The 19,375-nt window shown below is 40.4% G+C and overlaps 3 protein-coding genes across 3 annotated transcripts in view; 1 reads left to right on the top strand and 2 right to left on the bottom strand.

Annotated features, from left to right (window-relative positions):
• Positions 1-161: 161 nt before the first annotated feature.
• Positions 162-19,375, top strand: part of LOC115629533 (ceramide synthase) — a 30,532-nt gene continuing 11,318 nt past the window's right edge. Inside the window, exons 1-2 of the mRNA XM_030526012.1 lie at positions 162-193; positions 5,222-5,822. Of these exons, the coding sequence (XP_030381872.1) occupies positions 5,461-5,822 (362 nt within the window). The 5' untranslated portion in view covers positions 162-193; positions 5,222-5,460. The remainder of the gene's footprint in view (positions 194-5,221; positions 5,823-19,375) is intronic.
• Positions 12,229-16,556, bottom strand: LOC115629536 (putative uncharacterized protein DDB_G0271606). Its single transcript, XM_030526015.1, has 2 exons — positions 16,312-16,556; positions 12,229-15,270 (listed from the first exon to the last, which is right to left on the bottom strand). Exons 1-2 carry the CDS (start codon positions 16,421-16,423, stop codon positions 12,359-12,361), a joined length of 3,024 nt encoding a protein of 1,007 aa, XP_030381875.1. The 5' UTR covers positions 16,424-16,556; the 3' UTR covers positions 12,229-12,358.
• LOC115629534 lies at positions 17,941-19,089 on the bottom strand. Its single transcript, XM_030526013.1, has one exon. It carries the CDS (start codon positions 19,057-19,059, stop codon positions 18,043-18,045), a length of 1,017 nt encoding a protein of 338 aa, XP_030381873.1. The 5' UTR covers positions 19,060-19,089; the 3' UTR covers positions 17,941-18,042.

Genomic DNA, 19,375 nt, shown 5'->3' on the forward strand with positions numbered 1-19,375 from the left:
CCAACTGTTAAGCTATCGATAGTTTCATTTGTTGTCGTGGCATCGATATCAGTCACCCGATTGCTGCCATACAGCTAAGTTACGCGCACTGGCAGCCCTTGTCAAAATTAATGTTTCAGAGTGGCCGGACTGGCGCACAATTGTATTGGTGAGTCTGCTGTTGTACTTCAATGCAGTCGGTTCAGCTTCAGCTGTGCGTGGTTTGTTTGCAATAAAGATTATTTTGCCTTAGCTGTGTGTTAAATGCGACGTTCAACGTGCAAATTATGAGTGAATGTGAGCATGTGTTTTGAAATTTTTTGGATTTTTTTCTGGTGCTCTTATCTTGTCGGTTGAACAAATGAAGTGCAATCTTTGCCGACCCGGCAAATGCAGAACCGCAAAAACATGCAAGGCGTCGTTTGGTTGGAAGTGTGAGTGCCTGTGTGTGTGTGTGTCTATAACAGTGTGTATCGGCAAGATTAGATCACGCGTGTGTTGTTGTTATTGTTGTTTAATAAACACTTAATTAAACAATTGTATACCGTTCTTGTTATTCTTGTGCCAACGCACATCCACATTCAACAATTGCATAATCGTTCTTGGTCCATGGCGTGTGTGTGTGTGTGTGCGTGTGAAATGCGGCTGCTGCGTCAATGTACATGCATACATCTATATAAACATACGTACATATGTACAGTAATATTAGCAGTGATAGTGTGTATGTGTGCGAGTGTGTGGGCGGCTCTCAAATAAATGAAAGTGACATAAAACTTATAAATATCCATTGATTGTCTCACAAACTTGACGAAATGAGCGCAGCAGATCAGCTGATGATGCTAATATTGTCCAATTCTGTGCATAATTCTTTATGCCGCAATGTTGTTGTTTAAAAGAGCGCGCGCGCGCGCGACGTTTTCTTTACATGCATCATACATATGTACACACATATATGGCCAAAACCGCAACATTGGCCAACAATTGCTGTTAATGCAATTGCGACTGCATTTAATGTGCTGCCGTGTTTCGCTGTGCTCTTATTGGGAATTTGGCCAATTCTCACATGCATGTGTGTGCGTGTGTGTGACCCACATTTTGTTTTATATACCATACATACATACATATGTATGTTTTTGCTTCTTCACCCATCTATGTACGTATGTGTGCATTGTTCTCACAGAGTGGTTGTGTGTGTGTGACTTTTGTTTTCATTACGCTCGCGGCGCTCACTTACCCTGCCTCTCCAGCGCTGTCCGCCCTCCCTCTGGCCTCAGCCATATACATTGTTGCACATTAGAAAAAAATTTGCCCTACGTACTATGTAAATACTTGTAGGTATGTACATGCATATGTATGTGTGTATGCAGGTATGTATATTGAGGCTGAAAAGCTTTTTATATTTGCATACAAATTGAATTGAAATTGCTATTTACCTCACTTTCGGATTTTGCACTTTCAAATTATGTTTGTTTACTCATTTTTATATACCTACTTGTATATACATATTTGTACATACACATCTAACCCCCGTACCGTCCCGCTTTGGCTGTCAGATGCGGCTATTGCCCGCTTCAATTTGCTCATTTGCATTCTCATGCAAAACAAAAACAACAATTACAACAACAATGAACTGAGAATAAAAAGTAAAAACTTGAAACACACACGCGTGACTTGCCCAACAGTGCGTCAAAGCAGTATTTTCACATGCGGCGGCCCATGAACTCCTCAAGTGTAACAGACTTGCATAATAATGTTAAACAGTATTCAGCAGTGTGTCCGATAAGTCGGAGTAATGCATGCATATACATAGTACTTATGTACATACCTACATATATGTATGTAGAGACAAAATTTACACTCACCTGCAGATAAGATAAGTCCTGACCAAAGCACGTAACTTAGAGCCTACAAACTGGGTTGATTTGAAATTGAACGCCAAAGTCGCGCCCTCACGTCGACCCAATTGTCTAGCTAACATATTTTGAAGTGATAAGCCGACGTGCGCTACACACTTTTGGTTCCGGTCCGTTGACTGGACGGCGTCAGGCGATAAGGCAGACTCCGGACTCCGGTTAGAGATGGGCGTGAAACCCTATAAAGAAAAGCCAAATAGCAGCAACACTTTGATTGCAACAGTGAAACGTCTCTCTGAAGCGAGTTAATGTGATAATGAATTGGTTTTATGACCTCAATTGGCTCGGGCGCTTCTTATTTAGCAATTCAATTAGGGTATCTCGAATCGTTCTCTTTCCAAAGTAATACATCGTTGTTTCAAGCTGTCTAAAGCGGCACGAAAATCGAACACTGTTTACCTAACATTATTACTATTTGGCTCTAAATGATTACCTTTCCCGTTTGCTTATGTAAGGCATCTAGATAAGAGCTGATTGTTATATGAATACAATATGATACTTATCGGCATTTATGTTTTTGCAGAAAAAACTAGACATTCTAGGCTATATAAGCCAACATTAAGATTGCGATATATGTAATATACAAAGATAAAATAGTCTCTCGACTGAATTAATGTTCCTACATTGAGTCGTTCATGTTTTTCATTTAATTTCCAGCAATACTTTTTAAGATAATACCAATTTTATTTTTGCTCAAATGACTCATTATTACAATTAAAATCCACTGTAGAGAATTGATAAGGTGTAGATAAGTCCATAAAAAACGTAAGCTCACCGAAAACGTCTTTATATAAAATATTCTCTTTTTGATCTCGAAAATTCTGTTGCGGTTTAATTTGCGCCAAAACAGAAGAAGAAGAAATGTACGTAAATTAGAAGCACGGCACAAGCTCACATTTGTTCGCGGTTATTTTTTTTTAAATCACTTTTCAAAGGTGTTACTTTTTCCGATGATGCATAGTCCCCAACAAAGCACAGTTACAATTTAAATGAAAAAACTCAGTTTGGAATTATAACACAACAAGGAAAAGTCGCAAAATAAATCCTTGAGGTGTCAAAATACTGAGAAAAAGAAAGCAGCCGAGAGAAGGCGTGATATTTCCACAGCGCTTACGTCTTTCTCTCTCTCTCATCACAATTCATTGATTTGATTTAGATATGCATGCTTCTAGAACTCAAATGTGAGGTATTCTAATTTGTTAATCTTTCATTCATGGATTTGTTTTAGGTACGAATGTTTCTAGAACTGAAATGTAAGGTATTCCAATTTGTTAATCTTTGATCATTCTCGATCAGACTAGAATTATGATGCACTCAAGACAGTGTTCTTATCATTCTTATAAGTACAATTGTTTCAAGAAGCTTCTCCAAGCTCGATCACAGTCGATCTATACTAAGTATATTATAACTTGCACTCACGACAGTTATCAATAATACTTCTCAAGTGTATTGTATTTACATTCTACAAAATATGTATTTCTGAGACTTTTGAGAAGCACAAATTCCCCTGAGTGCAACGTGAATGAAAACTGTTCCGATCAATGAAATTTTTAACTTAAAATTTTCAGTTCAAATAAACCACAGTGCTAATTCCGTTTACTTTTCAAAAGTAATTTCAATAGCAATTCAGATTTGCTTAAAAAAAATATTTTTCATGAACATTTTCGTTTAATATTAGATTAGGGACTTACAGTGGTACATACGAATTATAACCGTATGTCTAGCCGTCAAAGTTTGGATGAACTGCTTTGAATCAATCGAGTGTTCAAAAACAATCCAAATATATGATTAGGCAACCCTTTTGAAGCTTCACAATATAATATATTGAAGTAATAATAGTTTTCAATAGTGCAAAACTCTTGTTTTGTTGAGGAAGAATGGGAATTAATTTTGATTCAAATCACTGTAGAGACAGAACATTTAAAAACGAATTATTTGTGAAAAGGCTTGAGTAAATTTGGCCTAAATTTCGATCAGTGTAGAAAAGTGCAACTGCTTGCTCACCTTAAACACACAACTCGGGAACTTTAACTGTTAATGTCGAGACTGACTAATCGATTGTTTTTCAGACTCTCCAATTATATGTATACTCGATCAATGTCAGAAAGAACGAACACTGCTTGTTAATTCTTCCAGATTTTACAGACTGCCGTATTGATTGATTGACAAAGAAATCTAGCAAATTTGAAGTCGTACTTCTTGTTCATGAATAACACTAATCGCTCAACTTTAAATGTACTTTCAACCAATTCGAAAACTAGCTCTTTTTAATGTCTAGATTGACTGATTGATTGTTTAGCAGACTGTTCAAATATATTTATATCGCAGACTCGATCATTGCAAGAAGGAAGTAACACTGCTTGGCACTGCCTGTATAAATTGATTGACAAAGAAATTTCGGAAACTTTAGGTTGTACTGCTTGTTCATGAAATTTACTTTCAACCAATTTAATAACTAACTAATGTCGAGACTGACTGTTTGATTGATTATCAGACTGTTCAAATATATTTATATCGCAGACTCGATCATTGCATGAAGGAAATAACACTGCTTGGCACTGCCTGTATAAATTGCTTGATAAATAAATCTCGCAAATTTTAAGTCGTACTGCTTGTTCATGAAATTTACTTTCAACCAATTTAATAACTAACTAACTAACTAATGTCGAGACTGACTGGTTGATTGATTAGCAGACTGTTCAAATATATTTATATCGCAGACTCGATCATTGCAAGAAGGAAGTAACACTGCTTGGCACTGCCTGTATAAATTGATTGACAAAGAAATTTCGGAAACTTTAGGTTCTACTGCTTGTTCATGAAATTTACTTTCAACCAATTTAATAACTAACTAACTAACTAATGTCGAGACTGACTGTTTGATTAATTAGCAGACTGTTCAAATTTATTTCGCAAACTCTTTGTAGTATGAGAATGACGTTGCACTGCTTTGTACTGCTTGCTTATGACAAAGCTTCCGCTTAAGAAACTAAATCCTGACAGACCATCTTCACTTTGGTCAGAACTAGTGGGCCTAGAGCGTGGGGTTTGGGTTCGGATGGTGCCGGTGCAACATTGTGGGTGTGGCTAGAGGGACACTCTGCTGCACCATCCTAGTTGCTGGGCACAATCGGGATACACACACGAGTGTGCGCGCTGCATTCGCTGCAAATACATTCGAGCGTGGGTGTGCATGTCCATATCTGTGTGAGAGCGTGTTTGCTTGTGTGTCTGTGTGTGTGTGTGTGTGTGTGTGTGTGTGTGTGTGTTAGTGGCATGCCAGCAATTCATAACTGCAACTTAGATAACTTTTCGGCTTGCACTTTCAGTTGGCAAAAATGCTCCACGAGTAACACAACGCACACCAAATACGAGCTAGAGACCTGAGGCAGCTGAGGCAGCAACATCCAGGCAACAGGTTGTGTCCGTGTCCGGACAGCATTGAATCTAAGGCTAATTATAGGAGCCACAATAAAACCAATAACAACAGCAGCAGCAGTAACAGCAACAACAACAACTAAAGAACGTCTAAACAGCAATAGCAACAACAACAACAACAATTGCTGCAATGCACACACATAAAAGCCAAAGCAATAAAGTTCGCTCGAACGGTCAGCTCATGGATAATGGCAAGGACATGAACATGGCGGAGCCCCAGATATCCTCCCCGCTGCATGGACGGGGCTGTTATTTCTCGCTGGCCTTCTCCATTGGCTCGATGGGCTTGGCCTGTGGCAGCCTTTTGCAAATACCAAATACGACAGATCGATTAACGCTGCAGCGCGGCCTCTTCCTCTTCTCCCTGGGCTTCATTTACTTCATCTCGCTAACGGACTTCTGCAACAAGTACCTGCTGGAGACGCCGCACGGTCTGCAATTCCGCAAAAAATATCGCCTAATGTTGTCCGATGTCCTCGAGATAACGAACAAGTGAGTACAAGCAACACTTTTCATATTCCAATTGGGATGGATGTGTGTGGGAGTGGGTGTGGGAGTGTGTGGGTTGTTGCAACACAATAGCCTTGGGTTAGCCTGTTGGCATCGCCATTAACTACGCACAGTTCGTTGATAAATATCTTTATTGATTTTCCGTTGCGTGCATATACATATAGTATAGTATATAGTATTTGTATGTACAGATACTTATGACACACAAATATCGCGTTAATATGTTTGTGGTTTCAAGCATATGGAAATTTTGACACCCATGTTGCGGGCTGAACAGTTAATGATGCCGTTAACGATAAGCAAAGCAAACTACACCTCTAAATACCAGACAATGGTCTCAAGGACTTCACATGAATGTCAACCACAATTAAGGGGACTATGAAGGTCTTCAAAACAAATCTATTTTGAGAACGCATTTATAAAACAAGAAAGGAATGCTAAAGTCGAGCAGGCTCAACTCTTAAATACCCTGTACCACCCCACAAAAAAGTAATTAATTTAATTAATTAACTAAATTAAATATAAAATATTCCATGCATGCATACATACATTTACATTTCCATCAGAATCGTGCCTTATGCGTGTTTGTGTACTTGCACATATGTATGTATGTGTGCATTGGGCCTGGTTATATGGCTATAACTTTCTTTCCGATCATTCTATCATAATGAAACCTGGTATACGGATATATAATTACTAACCTAATGTGACTACCAAATTTTAGTTCAAAATTCCAAGAATTACGGGAGTTATAGAAAATCAGTAATAGGGGGGGAGTGGGGGGGCGGATCAGAAAAAATTAACAAAGTCGTCCTTTCTCGGTCTCAGGAGAATCTGTATACCAAGTTTGGTTATTCTAGCTCTTATACTTTCGGAGATCCTTGCGTTCATACAGACAGACAGACAGACGGACAGACGGACATGGCTATATCGACTCGGCTTGTCATGCTGATCAAGAATATATATACTTTGTGGGGTCTACCAAGCCTCCTTCTGTGTGTTCCATGTGCACTCGCACAAAACTAATATACCCTTGTACCCTTTGGGTACAGGGTATAAAAACCCAATATATATTCCAACCCTAATTCAATATAATTATGCGAAATGGAAATTGTTGAATACTTCCAATATCCGAAAATGTTTAAACTATACTATATCTACTATATCTGAGTAAAAAGTGAAGTCAGCATTAATTAATCGAATTCTTTAATTTTTGAACAGCATTTAAACGAACTTTCGGCTATACTCGTATTATAGTAATTAATGTTTCAATGATAGTTTAGAAATAAACTCAAAAATGTTAATCCAATTATAATGACGAGCACATGATTACACCTTTGCATAAATTTTAAAAATAAATAACCTTAATCAAATAGAGAAGCTAAATACTCTGTACGTATGTTTAAAATAAAATTATAGAAATTAAAAATATTAAGAAAATTAAAAAAAAAATTGTTGATCGATTTTACCTCTCGGTATTCGAACTCACAATTGTACATTTACATAGCAATTACCATCTATGTGAGTGTGTGCATGTCTATGCGTGTCTGTGTGAACATGTTTGCAGTCAACCAAAGCACCAGCATCAATAACAGCTGGGGGCAGCGCTTGGGCAGCAAATATATTTACGGCAATACTTCCTGCCAAATGGGAAACTTGGCAAACGGACACAATCACTAACTAGGGGTATTTGCAAATTTTGAGTTCGAAATTCAAAGAATTAAGGGAGTTATGGAACATCAGTGAATGCGTGGGAGAGGGGGCAAGGAAGGGAGGGAAATTCCAAAATGCTCATTTTCTGTGTATTCACAAAAGGCATCTTGGACTAAAATTTGGTGTTCCTAGGTCTTATAGTCTCCGAGATATAGGCGACTATACGAATGAAAAATCGGAAAAACCCCCATAGGTGTGAAGTGAAGGGGGGTGGGGGCGGGGGGATTCAAGAAAATAAAACAAACTCGTATAGCGTACACACATAAGGCATCTTTGTGCAAAATTTGGTGTCTCTAGCTCTTATAGTCTCTGAGATCCAGGTGTTCATACGGACGGACGGACGAACAGACGGACAGACAGGGCTAGATCGACTCGTCTTGTCATACTGATCAAGAATATATATACTTTGTGGGGTCTGCCACGCCTCCTTCTGGGTGTTACATACATTCGCACAAAACTAGTATACCCTTTAACCCTTTCGGTGCAGAGTATATAGTAAATATAATAGCTACGGCTAACCAACCAACTACAGACATTGTCGCCGTAGTCGTCAACCAGAGAAACGGCGGAACCAGCTGTCCCGCACGATAGCAAGTCATGCCCCTGGACGGGCTGATTGTCTAACCCACAGACAGCGTCGTTGTCTCTCCGGTGCTCGGCGCAGCTCGCAGTACGGCGCCGTCGCTTATCGAAGCGTAAATTGAAATTTACGTACATACATATATGTACAAGTATATACGTACTATACATACATATGTATAGATTTGTGTGTATGTGTGTTTGTCTATTGTTATAGATAAGCAGCACGTTGTCAGTAGATGTTTAGACAAAAGCAAATGTGTACTCTCGTATGTACATAATACATAGACAGATACTTCATCTCTTTGAACAACTAAGCATACATACATATATACAATAGTTAGTGGGTGGCCCGCACCGAGAGATCGGCTCAGATATTGACTAGAAAGCTGTTGCACTTTAATTCTTATTTTTTTCCTTTTTCGCAACCTTACCGAACCTGTAACTGCGACATACCCTTGACTTTCACCATAAATCTTAATGCATGGTTGTTGTGGGTTATTGTTGTATTTATTACAACCGTAAACACTGATATGCACAGTGCCAGGTCCATGTTCAGGTCCAGGTCCAGTACCAGACTGGCAGTTCCACCTCCCCCCACTACCTACCTGATATCAATATTTAGCACAATTGCCTTTGATTGCCATAATAGTGCCGGGTTCACAGCTCACAGTGCCGATGTGTGATTGTTTTTGCAATTCATGAGTGCTTTATGTACTTAATTATATAGATAGATGCATGTGCATACATATATATACAAGTATATAGTACATAAATGAATGAATGTCTGAACATAGATCTCGTCTTGATGCTAAACAAAGCAAATAATTGTACTCTTGCGAGAGGGCTTAATGCGTTTGATCTGATATTTGTAGCGCCGAGAGGGCAGGTCTGCCTCTGTTCGTCAGTTTTAAATCGAATTCTCTACAAAGCCATCTTATTCCGGCAATCAGATCATTTGTCGAAACTGGCTATATCGGATCACGACCATCCTAATCGGATAATTATATCCACAGGCATTTAACATTCAACAACTTAATTGTTACTAAAACTACTAATTTGGCTTGAGCTGATTCTATAACTTGTTACGACCTACACAAGACCTCCTCAGAATCAGACTACTATATCATATAGCTGCCATAGGAATAAAAGGTCGATTTTACACGAACTATTTTGCTTTTATAGCAATCCTAAATATTTTAAATAAATAGTGCTTTTCTACCATTTTACAACATATATTGTAGCTTGAATCAAACCGGACCACTATATTATATAGTTTTCACAAATACGATCCGTCAGTTTTGAAATATCTTCTTTGTTTTTTAAAGCTATGTCAACCAAATTTTATATTTTGTGTTTTTTTTTATATTCTGAGAAAATATTCTCTATAGCATAGGAACAATTGAGCGATAAACTTGTTCGTATTTAAAGCTATATTTACCAGATTTGAAATGTTGTGTACCCGAATATGGGCGAAATCGGCTGCCACCGGAACGATCTGTTGTTGAGATCTTTGAATGACAATTTGTTGCTTTCCAGGTGTGGACTTCTTTCAATACAGTCGGACCTTCGTAAGAGAATATTTTATGCTTAGATTGTTATTTTAGCTCGTTTTATTTATGTTCAAAATTGAGTAACTTTTTCCAGATTTGAACGATCAGGTGTTGAGATCTTTGAATGACAATTTGTTGCTTTCCAGGTGTGGACTTCTTTCAATACAGTCGGACCTTCGTAAGAGAATATTTTATGCTTAGATTGTTATTTTAGCTCTTTTTATTTATGTTCAAAATTGAGTAACTTTTTCCAGATTTGAACGATCAGGTGTTGAGATCTTTGAATGACAATTTTTTGCTTTCAAAGTGTGTACTTTTTTCAATACAGTTGGACCTTCATAAGAGAATATGTTATGCTTAAATTGTTATTAGAGCTGGTCTTATTTATGTTAAAAATTGCAAAACCCAAAATTTTTTCTTTTATGCATATTGTTCCCTAGGAATAGATTCTCAGATTTTGATAACATCACAAAACATTTTTTCAGAACACTAAAAACGTGTCTTAACATGTTGGTGTCAAGAATGTCTGTATTCGGATACACATAAAAGTTTAAAACAATTTTCCAATCAGGTTTTTGATGAGCCATATACAAGTACTGTATGTAATGGAAATCAGAAACTATTAAATCATTTTTAAAATTAGATCCGAATAGTACAAGTGTCATTAAAAAGTCTCTCGTTTGGGTGATTCATTAACTACGCGCTACTAGTTGCACGACAACTCGATAATAGACGTGGAGAGTTTGTAAGTAATTGGAACTAATTTTTTGATTCGATATGGCTGGCTGGACGGTATACTGGGACGACCGAGGGCGGTAATAGCCGGGCAGTGGGTCGGTATTCAACGCCAAGGCTCAGTGAGCAATGGCCATGCTTGGCATTTTTCTCGGTGCCAGTGTGAAAGGTGTAACTAAAATGCGAAGGTAACTTTATGGGGGGCTCTAAACAAATAGAGAGAAATGTATAAATGTGCAGTGTTGCTTTAATTTATGACCCACTTGTGACCAAAGAGAGGAAGGCATCATTTGATGTAAAAATGTGAGGCCAGACAGACCCCGAAAAATTTACATATTCCTTGACAAAATCGGTATGGCTGGCTTTCGTAGATTATAGAAATATAAGTAAGCTTAGAAGGTTCCTTACCTATTTGTCGGAATATGGCAAAAAATTGGTGAACTATTGAACAAAACCCGGAAGAATGCAATGCAATACGATCTAGTTTTGTTTATCTGCCATTATGTATATATTCCCCTAGGCAGGGCTTGGATTGTCTCAAATAATAAAACATATGGAAAATACTTTTAGAAAAAGTTCGTTTGGGTAAAGGGTATTTGACTGTCGGGATTGCTTGACTGTAGCGTCAGAGAGTTGGTCAGACAAGCAAATAATGTGCTCACTAATTCGTTCAGTATTTTAAAGTAGCCCTTAAAAAAGTGAATTTCTAAGAACAATTTTAGTAGAGAAGTGCGTGTTTGTGTAGCTTTTTTGTTGAGGAAACTGGCCAGACAAGCAAATAATTTGCTCATTAATTCGTCCAATCCTTAAAAATTAAATGCTTAAGGAAGTTTTTAAGTAGAAGCTTTTTTTGTTGAGAGAGTTGGTCAGCAAATAATTTGCTCATTAATTCGTCCAGACCTTAAAAAGTGAATTTCAAAGAATTTTTTTTAGTAGAGAAGTGTCTGCTTGTGTAGCTTTTTTGTTGAGGAAACTGGTCAGACAAGCAAATAATTTGCACACAAATTCGTCCAGTTTTTTAAAGCAGTCCTTAAAACGTTCATTTCTAAGGAGTTTTTTTTAGTAGAGAAGTGTCTGCTTGTGTAGCTTTTTTGTTGAGGAAACTGGTCAGACAAGCAAATAATTTGCACACAAACTCGTCCAGTTTTTTAAAGCAGCCCTTAAAACGTTAATTTCTAAGAAGTTTCTTTTTCAACAGCTTTGATACTGTTTGTTAAAGAAAGTTGAACAAATTTGTGTACAAACTATTTGTACAAACTAATTGTCTGTCCCGACAATTCCATAACTACGCTGCTGACGAGCTGGTAATTAACGAATAGGTACGCTTTCCAGCGCTATGATAGTAATACGTATAGTACAATTGTAATTCAACTGATAGTTGTTTCTAGCTCGGCTTGGCTCGGCTCCAATCGATGTGCAATCATTAACTCATTTGTGCACTTCATTCAATAGACATATAGACACACATACTATATATCAACGGAGCCATTACAATGTATCTGATTATGGGTGTGTGTGTGTGTGTGTGTGGAGCTCTGTTTGAAAGTGGATTGCCAACTATTGTTATAATGGGCAGCTCGGCCAGCCAGTCAGTCCAATGAGCATTTTGTGGCATGTCAAAACATCATATATATATATATGTATATATATATGTGGCGTCAGTGGAGAGAGTTATAGTTGTTCTTGTTCGTGTTGTTGTTGTTGTTTCTGTAGTCGTTCCCTATCCTTAAACTTGTGACCTTTTTGGCGCAGTGAAGTCATCAAGATGGTGTGAGAATATTGCGCAATATGATTCAAAGGACACTGTGTTAGAAGTTTCTAAACTGTTCTTTAATATGCACTTTAAGTGGACGGCATTGATTCGGACTAGACTTGGATAAACGATTGAATGGGGGGCAGTGCCGAAGACCAGATCTCGAGCCTTTATCTCCTCCCTCTTCACATGCGACTATTGTTGCTGATGTTGTTGCTGCTGATGTTGTTGTTGTGGCTTTTGCCGCTCGCCTTGCTCCTAACCTTGGTCGGGGCTGTGGCATTGCCTGCCGATTTGGCTTCACCATTCTTCCCGATTTTGAAGCTAACTGTCTTCAGGTTCGATCTCTTCACCGAACCCTTCTTCGCCATATGTTGTTGAAGGGCGTCCTCGCGCTTATTACCCGGAACCATGAGCGCTGGAATAGCTGTGCCGGCAAACTGCAGATTGATGGGCTCATGATAATAGATATTGGCACCAGCTGCCAACGAATTAAGTCGCTTGGCATTTGGCAGAGCTTCGTGAGTGGCGGCTGCCTGTGCCTGTGCCTGTGGCTGTGGCTGTGATCGTTTGGTTGGGGTTGCGTTTTGTTTGGCATTATAGTTACTGATCAGATTGATTTTGGGCCTCAGACTTTGCGGCTTGAAGAAGAGCGTAGGGCGTAACGGCTGTAACTCTTCCTGATTTGTGGTCAGCTGTTGTTGTTCCTGTTGTTTTTGTTGTTGTTGTTGGTTGGGTTGGTGCTGGTGAGGATCATGCCTGCTGGGCTGCTGCTGTTCACGCTCCTCCGGTGCGTGCTCTCCCCCCAGGCAGCGTTCGTTGGGGCCAGACATGCGGCTCAGCTGTTGCATGTAGGACATGTATTTGGCGCCGACCTTCAGATTTGGTGCACGAAAGCCAACGATATGGCTCTCGTTCTTCTCCGCATGGCCGTTGCAGTCGCCGCTACTCTTATGCGCCTCCGCTGCTGCCTTCAGGAACATGAGCACAGTCTCCGTTTCCGTTTCGCCTGTACCCGGTTCCTGGTCCTGGTCCTGCTCGTGCTCGTGCTCCTTTTTGGATTTTCGTGCGCGCTTACGCTGCAGCTGGGACGGCGTCGCTGCATTCAGATTCCGCACCATGGGGCGATAGAGGTAGCGTATGGTTTGGGGCTTGCGACCACGTTGCAGCGGCTTCGACACAAACGTCTGATAGCTGACATCGATGCCGTCCTCGATGGTGCGCGGCACCTTGTGTTGCACCTTGCGCACAATTTTCGGAGATGGACCGTCCCGAGGCAATTGCTGGCGTTGTTGCTGCTGGTTAGGGTTGGGATTGGAATTGGGATTGGGGTTGGGGTTGTGATTCGGGTGTTCCAGGCCCTGGTTCTGTGGCTGGCGCTGCTGCAACGCCGTTTGTTTCTGCGACACTTGCGGATGCTGCTTGCCTGCTGACTGCCGCTTAAGTATTTGCAAGAACTGTCGTTGTGGTTGCTGCTGTTCTTGATGTTGCTGTTGGATTGCCGTTGTTGTTGCAGGCTTGTCCACATTCGGCATTATTTTAATGACTGTAGAGGTGAGCTTAATGGACTTGGAGTTGCCCAGATTTTGTACAATGGGCGTTAGATAGGTCTGATCATTGGACCACATGTTGCCACCACTGCTGCGACTTGTGGATGATGTCTGTGTGCTGTGATTGTTGTTGTTGCTGTTGTTGCTGCTGCTGCTGCTGCTGCTACTGCTCTTCGGCTTGTTGATCGTCATTTCGGCTGCCAACTCTTGCTGCTGCTTCGTCACTGTTTCCCTGTTGTAAGTGGACGGCGTCGTCTTTGCGACGTCCGCCTGCAACAGCGAAACTTTGCTGGCGCCGCTTTTGGGCGGCTTTGATGTTGTTGTTGCTGTTCTTGTCGGTTCCCGTTGTTGTTGCAGCAGCTGCCGATGGGAAGAAGTGCGTCGTGGCTGCAACAAACGCAGCTGCGCATGCTTCAGATCCTCCTCCAACATAATGCGCTGACTTGGCACGCTATAGGTGCGCAAGGCACCACCGCCTATGCCGCCACAACCACCACCACCGCCACCACCTGCGGCTGTTCGTCGTGCGCCACTCATGCGCAGCTGTTGCTGGTTGGACTGCTGTAATTGTTGCCGCTGGATAAAACGTCGTCGTCGCGCCTTAATGCTCGCCGCATCGATCTCAATGATCTTCTGCTGTCGCTCCTTGTGCTGGCGCTCTCGCTCTCTCTCGTCATGCTTCTCTTCGGCTATTTGGGCCACAAATGCTGGCCATGATGTCTTCAGACGCAGCTCCTGCATATGCCGTTCCAATTGCTCGTAGCTTGAATGCAAGCGTTGGCCGATGCTCTTGCTTTCTTGGCTCTCCTGACTGCCCTCGTTGGCGGCAGGCTGTTCCTCTAAGGTCTCGAGCTGCTTCAATGGCCCCACACTTTCCGACGAGGACTCCGTCGAGGCATACTTAAAGCCCCGTGGACGCAGTATCCATTTCGTCTGCGGTGTCTGCTCGGAGCGACATGAGAGTCGACGCCGTAACGGCGATTTTTGCCTCTGTGCTATAGCCTGATCCTTGCTGGCCGACATGGCGGTGGGCTTATGTGGTGAGGGTCTTCTAAGTTGCGTTTGAATGCCACCGCCAATGCCAATGTTTCCCCCAGCACCAGCACCGTTGACAGCTCCTCCCATTAGTGTGGCACCTCCAAGAACGTTGGCATTTGTTCTGTTACGCACCGGAGTCACTGTTGTAAGTCCTGGCTTGATTGCTGTTACTATCGCTCTGGTTACCACGATGCGGTTGTTGTTTGGTGGCTGATTTTGTTGCTGCGCCGCCATGGTCGATTGCCCCAAAGTAAATGCTCCATAGCGTACTCGTGTCCCACGTCCACTGCCGAGCAAAAATTTTGATATTTCCAAAGGTTTTCGCGCATCCATGCGCGTTTCGGTACCAAATTTTGCCATGCCTCGGTTTGTCTCCGGATTTAAATTTATCGAATAAATTTTTATTTTTCTTCTTTTCCTTTTTTTTTTTTGGTTGTTTTTGGATTTGCGCTTTCCGAAATATTTTGCTGTTTTATTTTTTACATTGTTTCTAAAATAAAATTTAGTATCTTAATTCCTTGATTGACTGATTTCAAATAGGTCTACTGGGTTTGGCATCACCAGTCATACATAATGTATTCAGCTAAAGGCTTCCCCCAAAATATATTAGGTATGACAACAGTCTGGCAGCGCTGTAGATAATAGGCTTTCGAATTGTATATTTATTTATTTTGATAAATTAGATGACAGTTGTCGGCAGAGGTTTTTCGTTTTTAGAAAAGTAGGCTATTTTCTGAGGTTAGAAGTTAGAAGACTACACTGCTACTAGGTCGGATGGGAAAACAATTCCCCCAAAATATCTTAGGTATGACAATAGTCTGGCATCTCTATAGATGTGTTAATAGACTTTCAAATGATATACATTTATTTATTTAGATAAAGTAGATGACAGTTGTTTTCTCAGCTTAGGAGTTAGAAGACTGTGCTTCTATTGCAAAATGTAAGCTCTGTTCATACCCAAGAGTTTTACCAAATTTAAATGTCTAAAGGTGTTTCCCAATTTTTCTAAATAAAACGAACAAATTATAGAATTTCTCTCATGTTTTTATTATATTTATCTCACGATTGGCTAACAAAACTTTTCCTACAAATCATCATAGTTTGTCCAACATTTTCGCTTCTCAGACTTGTGACCAGTGCATTGATTTATAAGAACATTTCTTGAACCAATAAACAAATAAAAAAAAAAAAATAAAATAAAAAAAAACTTAAACTGGAAGATTTTACTTAACTTTCTCTATTGGGGTTTATCGATCAGCTTTCAAACAAGAGCTCTTTCCACCCGTACACCGCTTGTTGAAACCTTCACCCCATTACTCGTATAATAATTGGCTTCTTAAAGATGCTACGTCATCTTCAAGAAGTTGTTGCTCTCCAGAGTTACAATTTTCATTTGCCATTGCATCATAGTTCAGAAATGCGTACGAGTATTGTTTTTGTTTCGACTATCAGTAGACCTATCTCGATGTTTCAAACAGTTCATATTTACACCAGCCTTTGGCTCGAATAAAAAATCGAAATTTCTCAAAAGCACTTCAACAAAATTTAACCGATATACGAAACCATGGATTTAGATAAATTGCGCAACGAATTTGAGGAACTTATCGTTAAGGAAGTGCTCGACGACTTGAAGGTAAACCATCCATCATTGCGTGATCTCATTACACCTGAAATTGAAGAGGATGTGAAGACACGCGTTAAGCCGAATGCCACAGAGGATGTGGCCAAAATTACAGAGTATTATCACAAGATACAAGAAGATGAACGTAAGTGGAAAGAGCAGGAGGAGCGCACAGATGAGCTCAATCAAGAGCTGCAAAGTGTGAAGGCCATTTTGGAGGATGCTGTCTCCCAAATGCAGGTCCAGCAGCAGAAACAACAGCAGCTAAAACAGCAACAACAACAACATCAGCAGGACAAAAAGCCAAAACAGCAGCAGCAGCAGCAGCAACCGAAGCGAGAGAAGAATATTTGGCCAATAGACGATGATAGTGTTATTGGTGATCAAGTCTCCTCCGGTTGAAAATAAGCAATTCCTCCATTTTTGTTCCGAATCCGAAATCGCAACCAACTGCATTAAATGAATAAATTGAAAAACCTCATACTTTTTACCTATTGAATACTTCTAAGTTCTTCAAACTATCATCGTTATTTTGTAAGGCTTTCCCCTTATATTTCTTAGCCTCTTCAAATAATCATCGTTTCATTCAAACTGTAATTCAAAGCTTAACAAATTTTTCTACCATTACATTAGAAAGTGTCCCATTTGGGTTCCTTATACTTCTTAGCTCTTTAAACTATTATCCTCATACTTTAAGGCTTTCCCTGACCATTACAATAGAAAATGTGTCATTTGGGTTTCTAATACGTCTTAGCTCTTTAAACTATTAGCATTTACGTCCCATGTATGTAGGTTTTTAATTCTTCTATGATCTTGAAATTCTCATCATTCGTCTCATATGGGTTCATAATACTTTTTAGCTCTTCAAACTATTATCCATATTCTGTAATGCTTTTCCTGACATTTTACCACCGCATTGAATTTTGTAAGACTTCTTAGCTTAGATTATCTGAAGAATAATCTTCGTTTCTTTCAAACTGTTATTTAAAAAGCTAAAAAAAATATACCATTACATTACAAAATATCCCATTTGGGTTCCTAATACTTCTTACCTATTGAAAGTATTATTTCTATTCTGTAAGGCTTTCCTGACCATTCCTGACTATTACAATAGAAAATGTGCCATTTGGGTTTCTAATACGTCTTAGATCTTTAAAATATCGGCATTATCATGTACGGATATTTTTACGTCCCATGTTTGTAGGTTTTTAATTCTTCTATGATCTTGAAATTCTCATCGTTATTCAACCCATATGGGATCCTAATACTTCATAACTCTTTAAACTATCGGCATTATCATGTTCGGATATTTTTACGTCCCATGTTTGTAGATTTTTAATTCTTCTATGATCTTGAAATTCTCATCGTTATGCGTCCCATATGGGTTCCTAATGCATACTTCTTAGCTCTTTACACTATCAGTATGGAGTATGGTTCTTTTAAAAGCTAAAAAACGAATTAATCTAATTCTGGGAAATTTATTTTTTTAAGTCCCATGTTCTTCTATGATCTTGAAATTCTCGTTATTCTTCACGGTGAATTAAAAAGTACGAATATATAATCTAATTCCAGGAAAGTCTACACATACACTCTTTTTTTTTTTTAATATTTTTAAGAATTTGAACAACAAAATTATGAAAATGTGTGCGCCTTCTACGGTTTAGAAGCTGCGCTTTTGTGGAGTCGATGCACGCTTTGGAGGTGGGCAATCGTTTTTGGGCTTGGGCCTTAAGGTTGTTGAGACGCGTGGACAGCGAGCCTGACCGGCACCTCTTGTTGGCCCTGCTGCGCCCACTGGAGACGTGCTGTTGAGCAGAGGATCGCCGCGGGGGGAGGCAAAGTCCTCACTAGAATCTGGTACCTTGCGCACACAGTAGATCTGAGTGCCAGGGACGCGGCGACATCTCTTTGGCTTCTTGGGCACCTTTTTGGCCTTTTTGATGCGACGTCGTCTAATGATCTCCATCTTGTCCGTGCTCGCCACCTTGCGGTAGAGGGCGCAGAGTTCCGTACACTGCCGGGCACTGTAGAAGTTTGCGCAGAGTCGATCCTGCTCGATAATGCTGCAGACGAGTTCTTTTATGTCAACCTGCTCCAGGGTCTTGAGCAACCGTTCCAGATTCACACGGAACAAGGCATGGTCGTTAAGGCGCTGCAGCATGCGCATCAGATACTGCTGCTGATCGATGGATAGTATGGTCGTGAGGAACATCATGCGCAGCACCTTGAACATATTGTTCTTATCCAGCGGATCTATGGATATGCCGCAACGATCGTACATGCTATCATATATCTCCAAATCGTGCATTTCTGTATAGGGTGCCTGAACGTTGGCCATCACCTCCCAGTTGCAGTCGCGATGAAACTTATCCATCGCCATTATATGATAGTTGGCGAGTCGAAACAAAGTGGTCATTAGCTGATACAGGGGGCAGTTGAACAAATAGCACAGTGCCTCCACAATGTTCCGGTTGCGCTGGCAGGTGTTGTTGCAGGTTCGTCGCTGTGCCTCTGGCGTCGTAAAGCAAGCATTGCAATTCCGCATACAGCGCTCGTACCACCCTATTTTGTCCAGGCTGCGCAATAGCTCGCGTGGTCGATGGCCCGACGGTGGTGGACAGCAGCACGGATTACAGCTACTGTTCCCACCAGCCCCTCCACAGCAGCCGAGGCGCATTGTGGGGCCGCAGCTGTAGCAGCAGGCGCACATTTTCAATAATTTTGTTGTTTCCCCCTTCTCGACAAGCTTCAAAAGTTTGTAGGCCTTCTGAGTTATGGGTTAGGGGGAGATATTGTTATTATTTGAGAGTGCATTCATCTTAGATCTCTTCTCTTTTCTTCTCTAACTCGTTATCGGGTTATGAGCGGACATTCATCTTAGATGGGATAATAATTTCCAGGTGTATTTATTCACGGATATTTTCACCAACTGGTCCACATTTTTAGCAAATTTCATGGACTTGGTTCCCCATTATTAAGCTAGTATTATTAAT

Source organism: Scaptodrosophila lebanonensis, unplaced genomic scaffold (genome assembly GCF_003285725.1).
Source record: "Scaptodrosophila lebanonensis strain 11010-0011.00,11010-0021.00 unplaced genomic scaffold, SlebRS2 tig00000155-arrow-arrow-pilon, whole genome shotgun sequence".
NCBI lineage: Eukaryota > Metazoa > Arthropoda > Insecta > Diptera > Drosophilidae > Scaptodrosophila > Scaptodrosophila lebanonensis.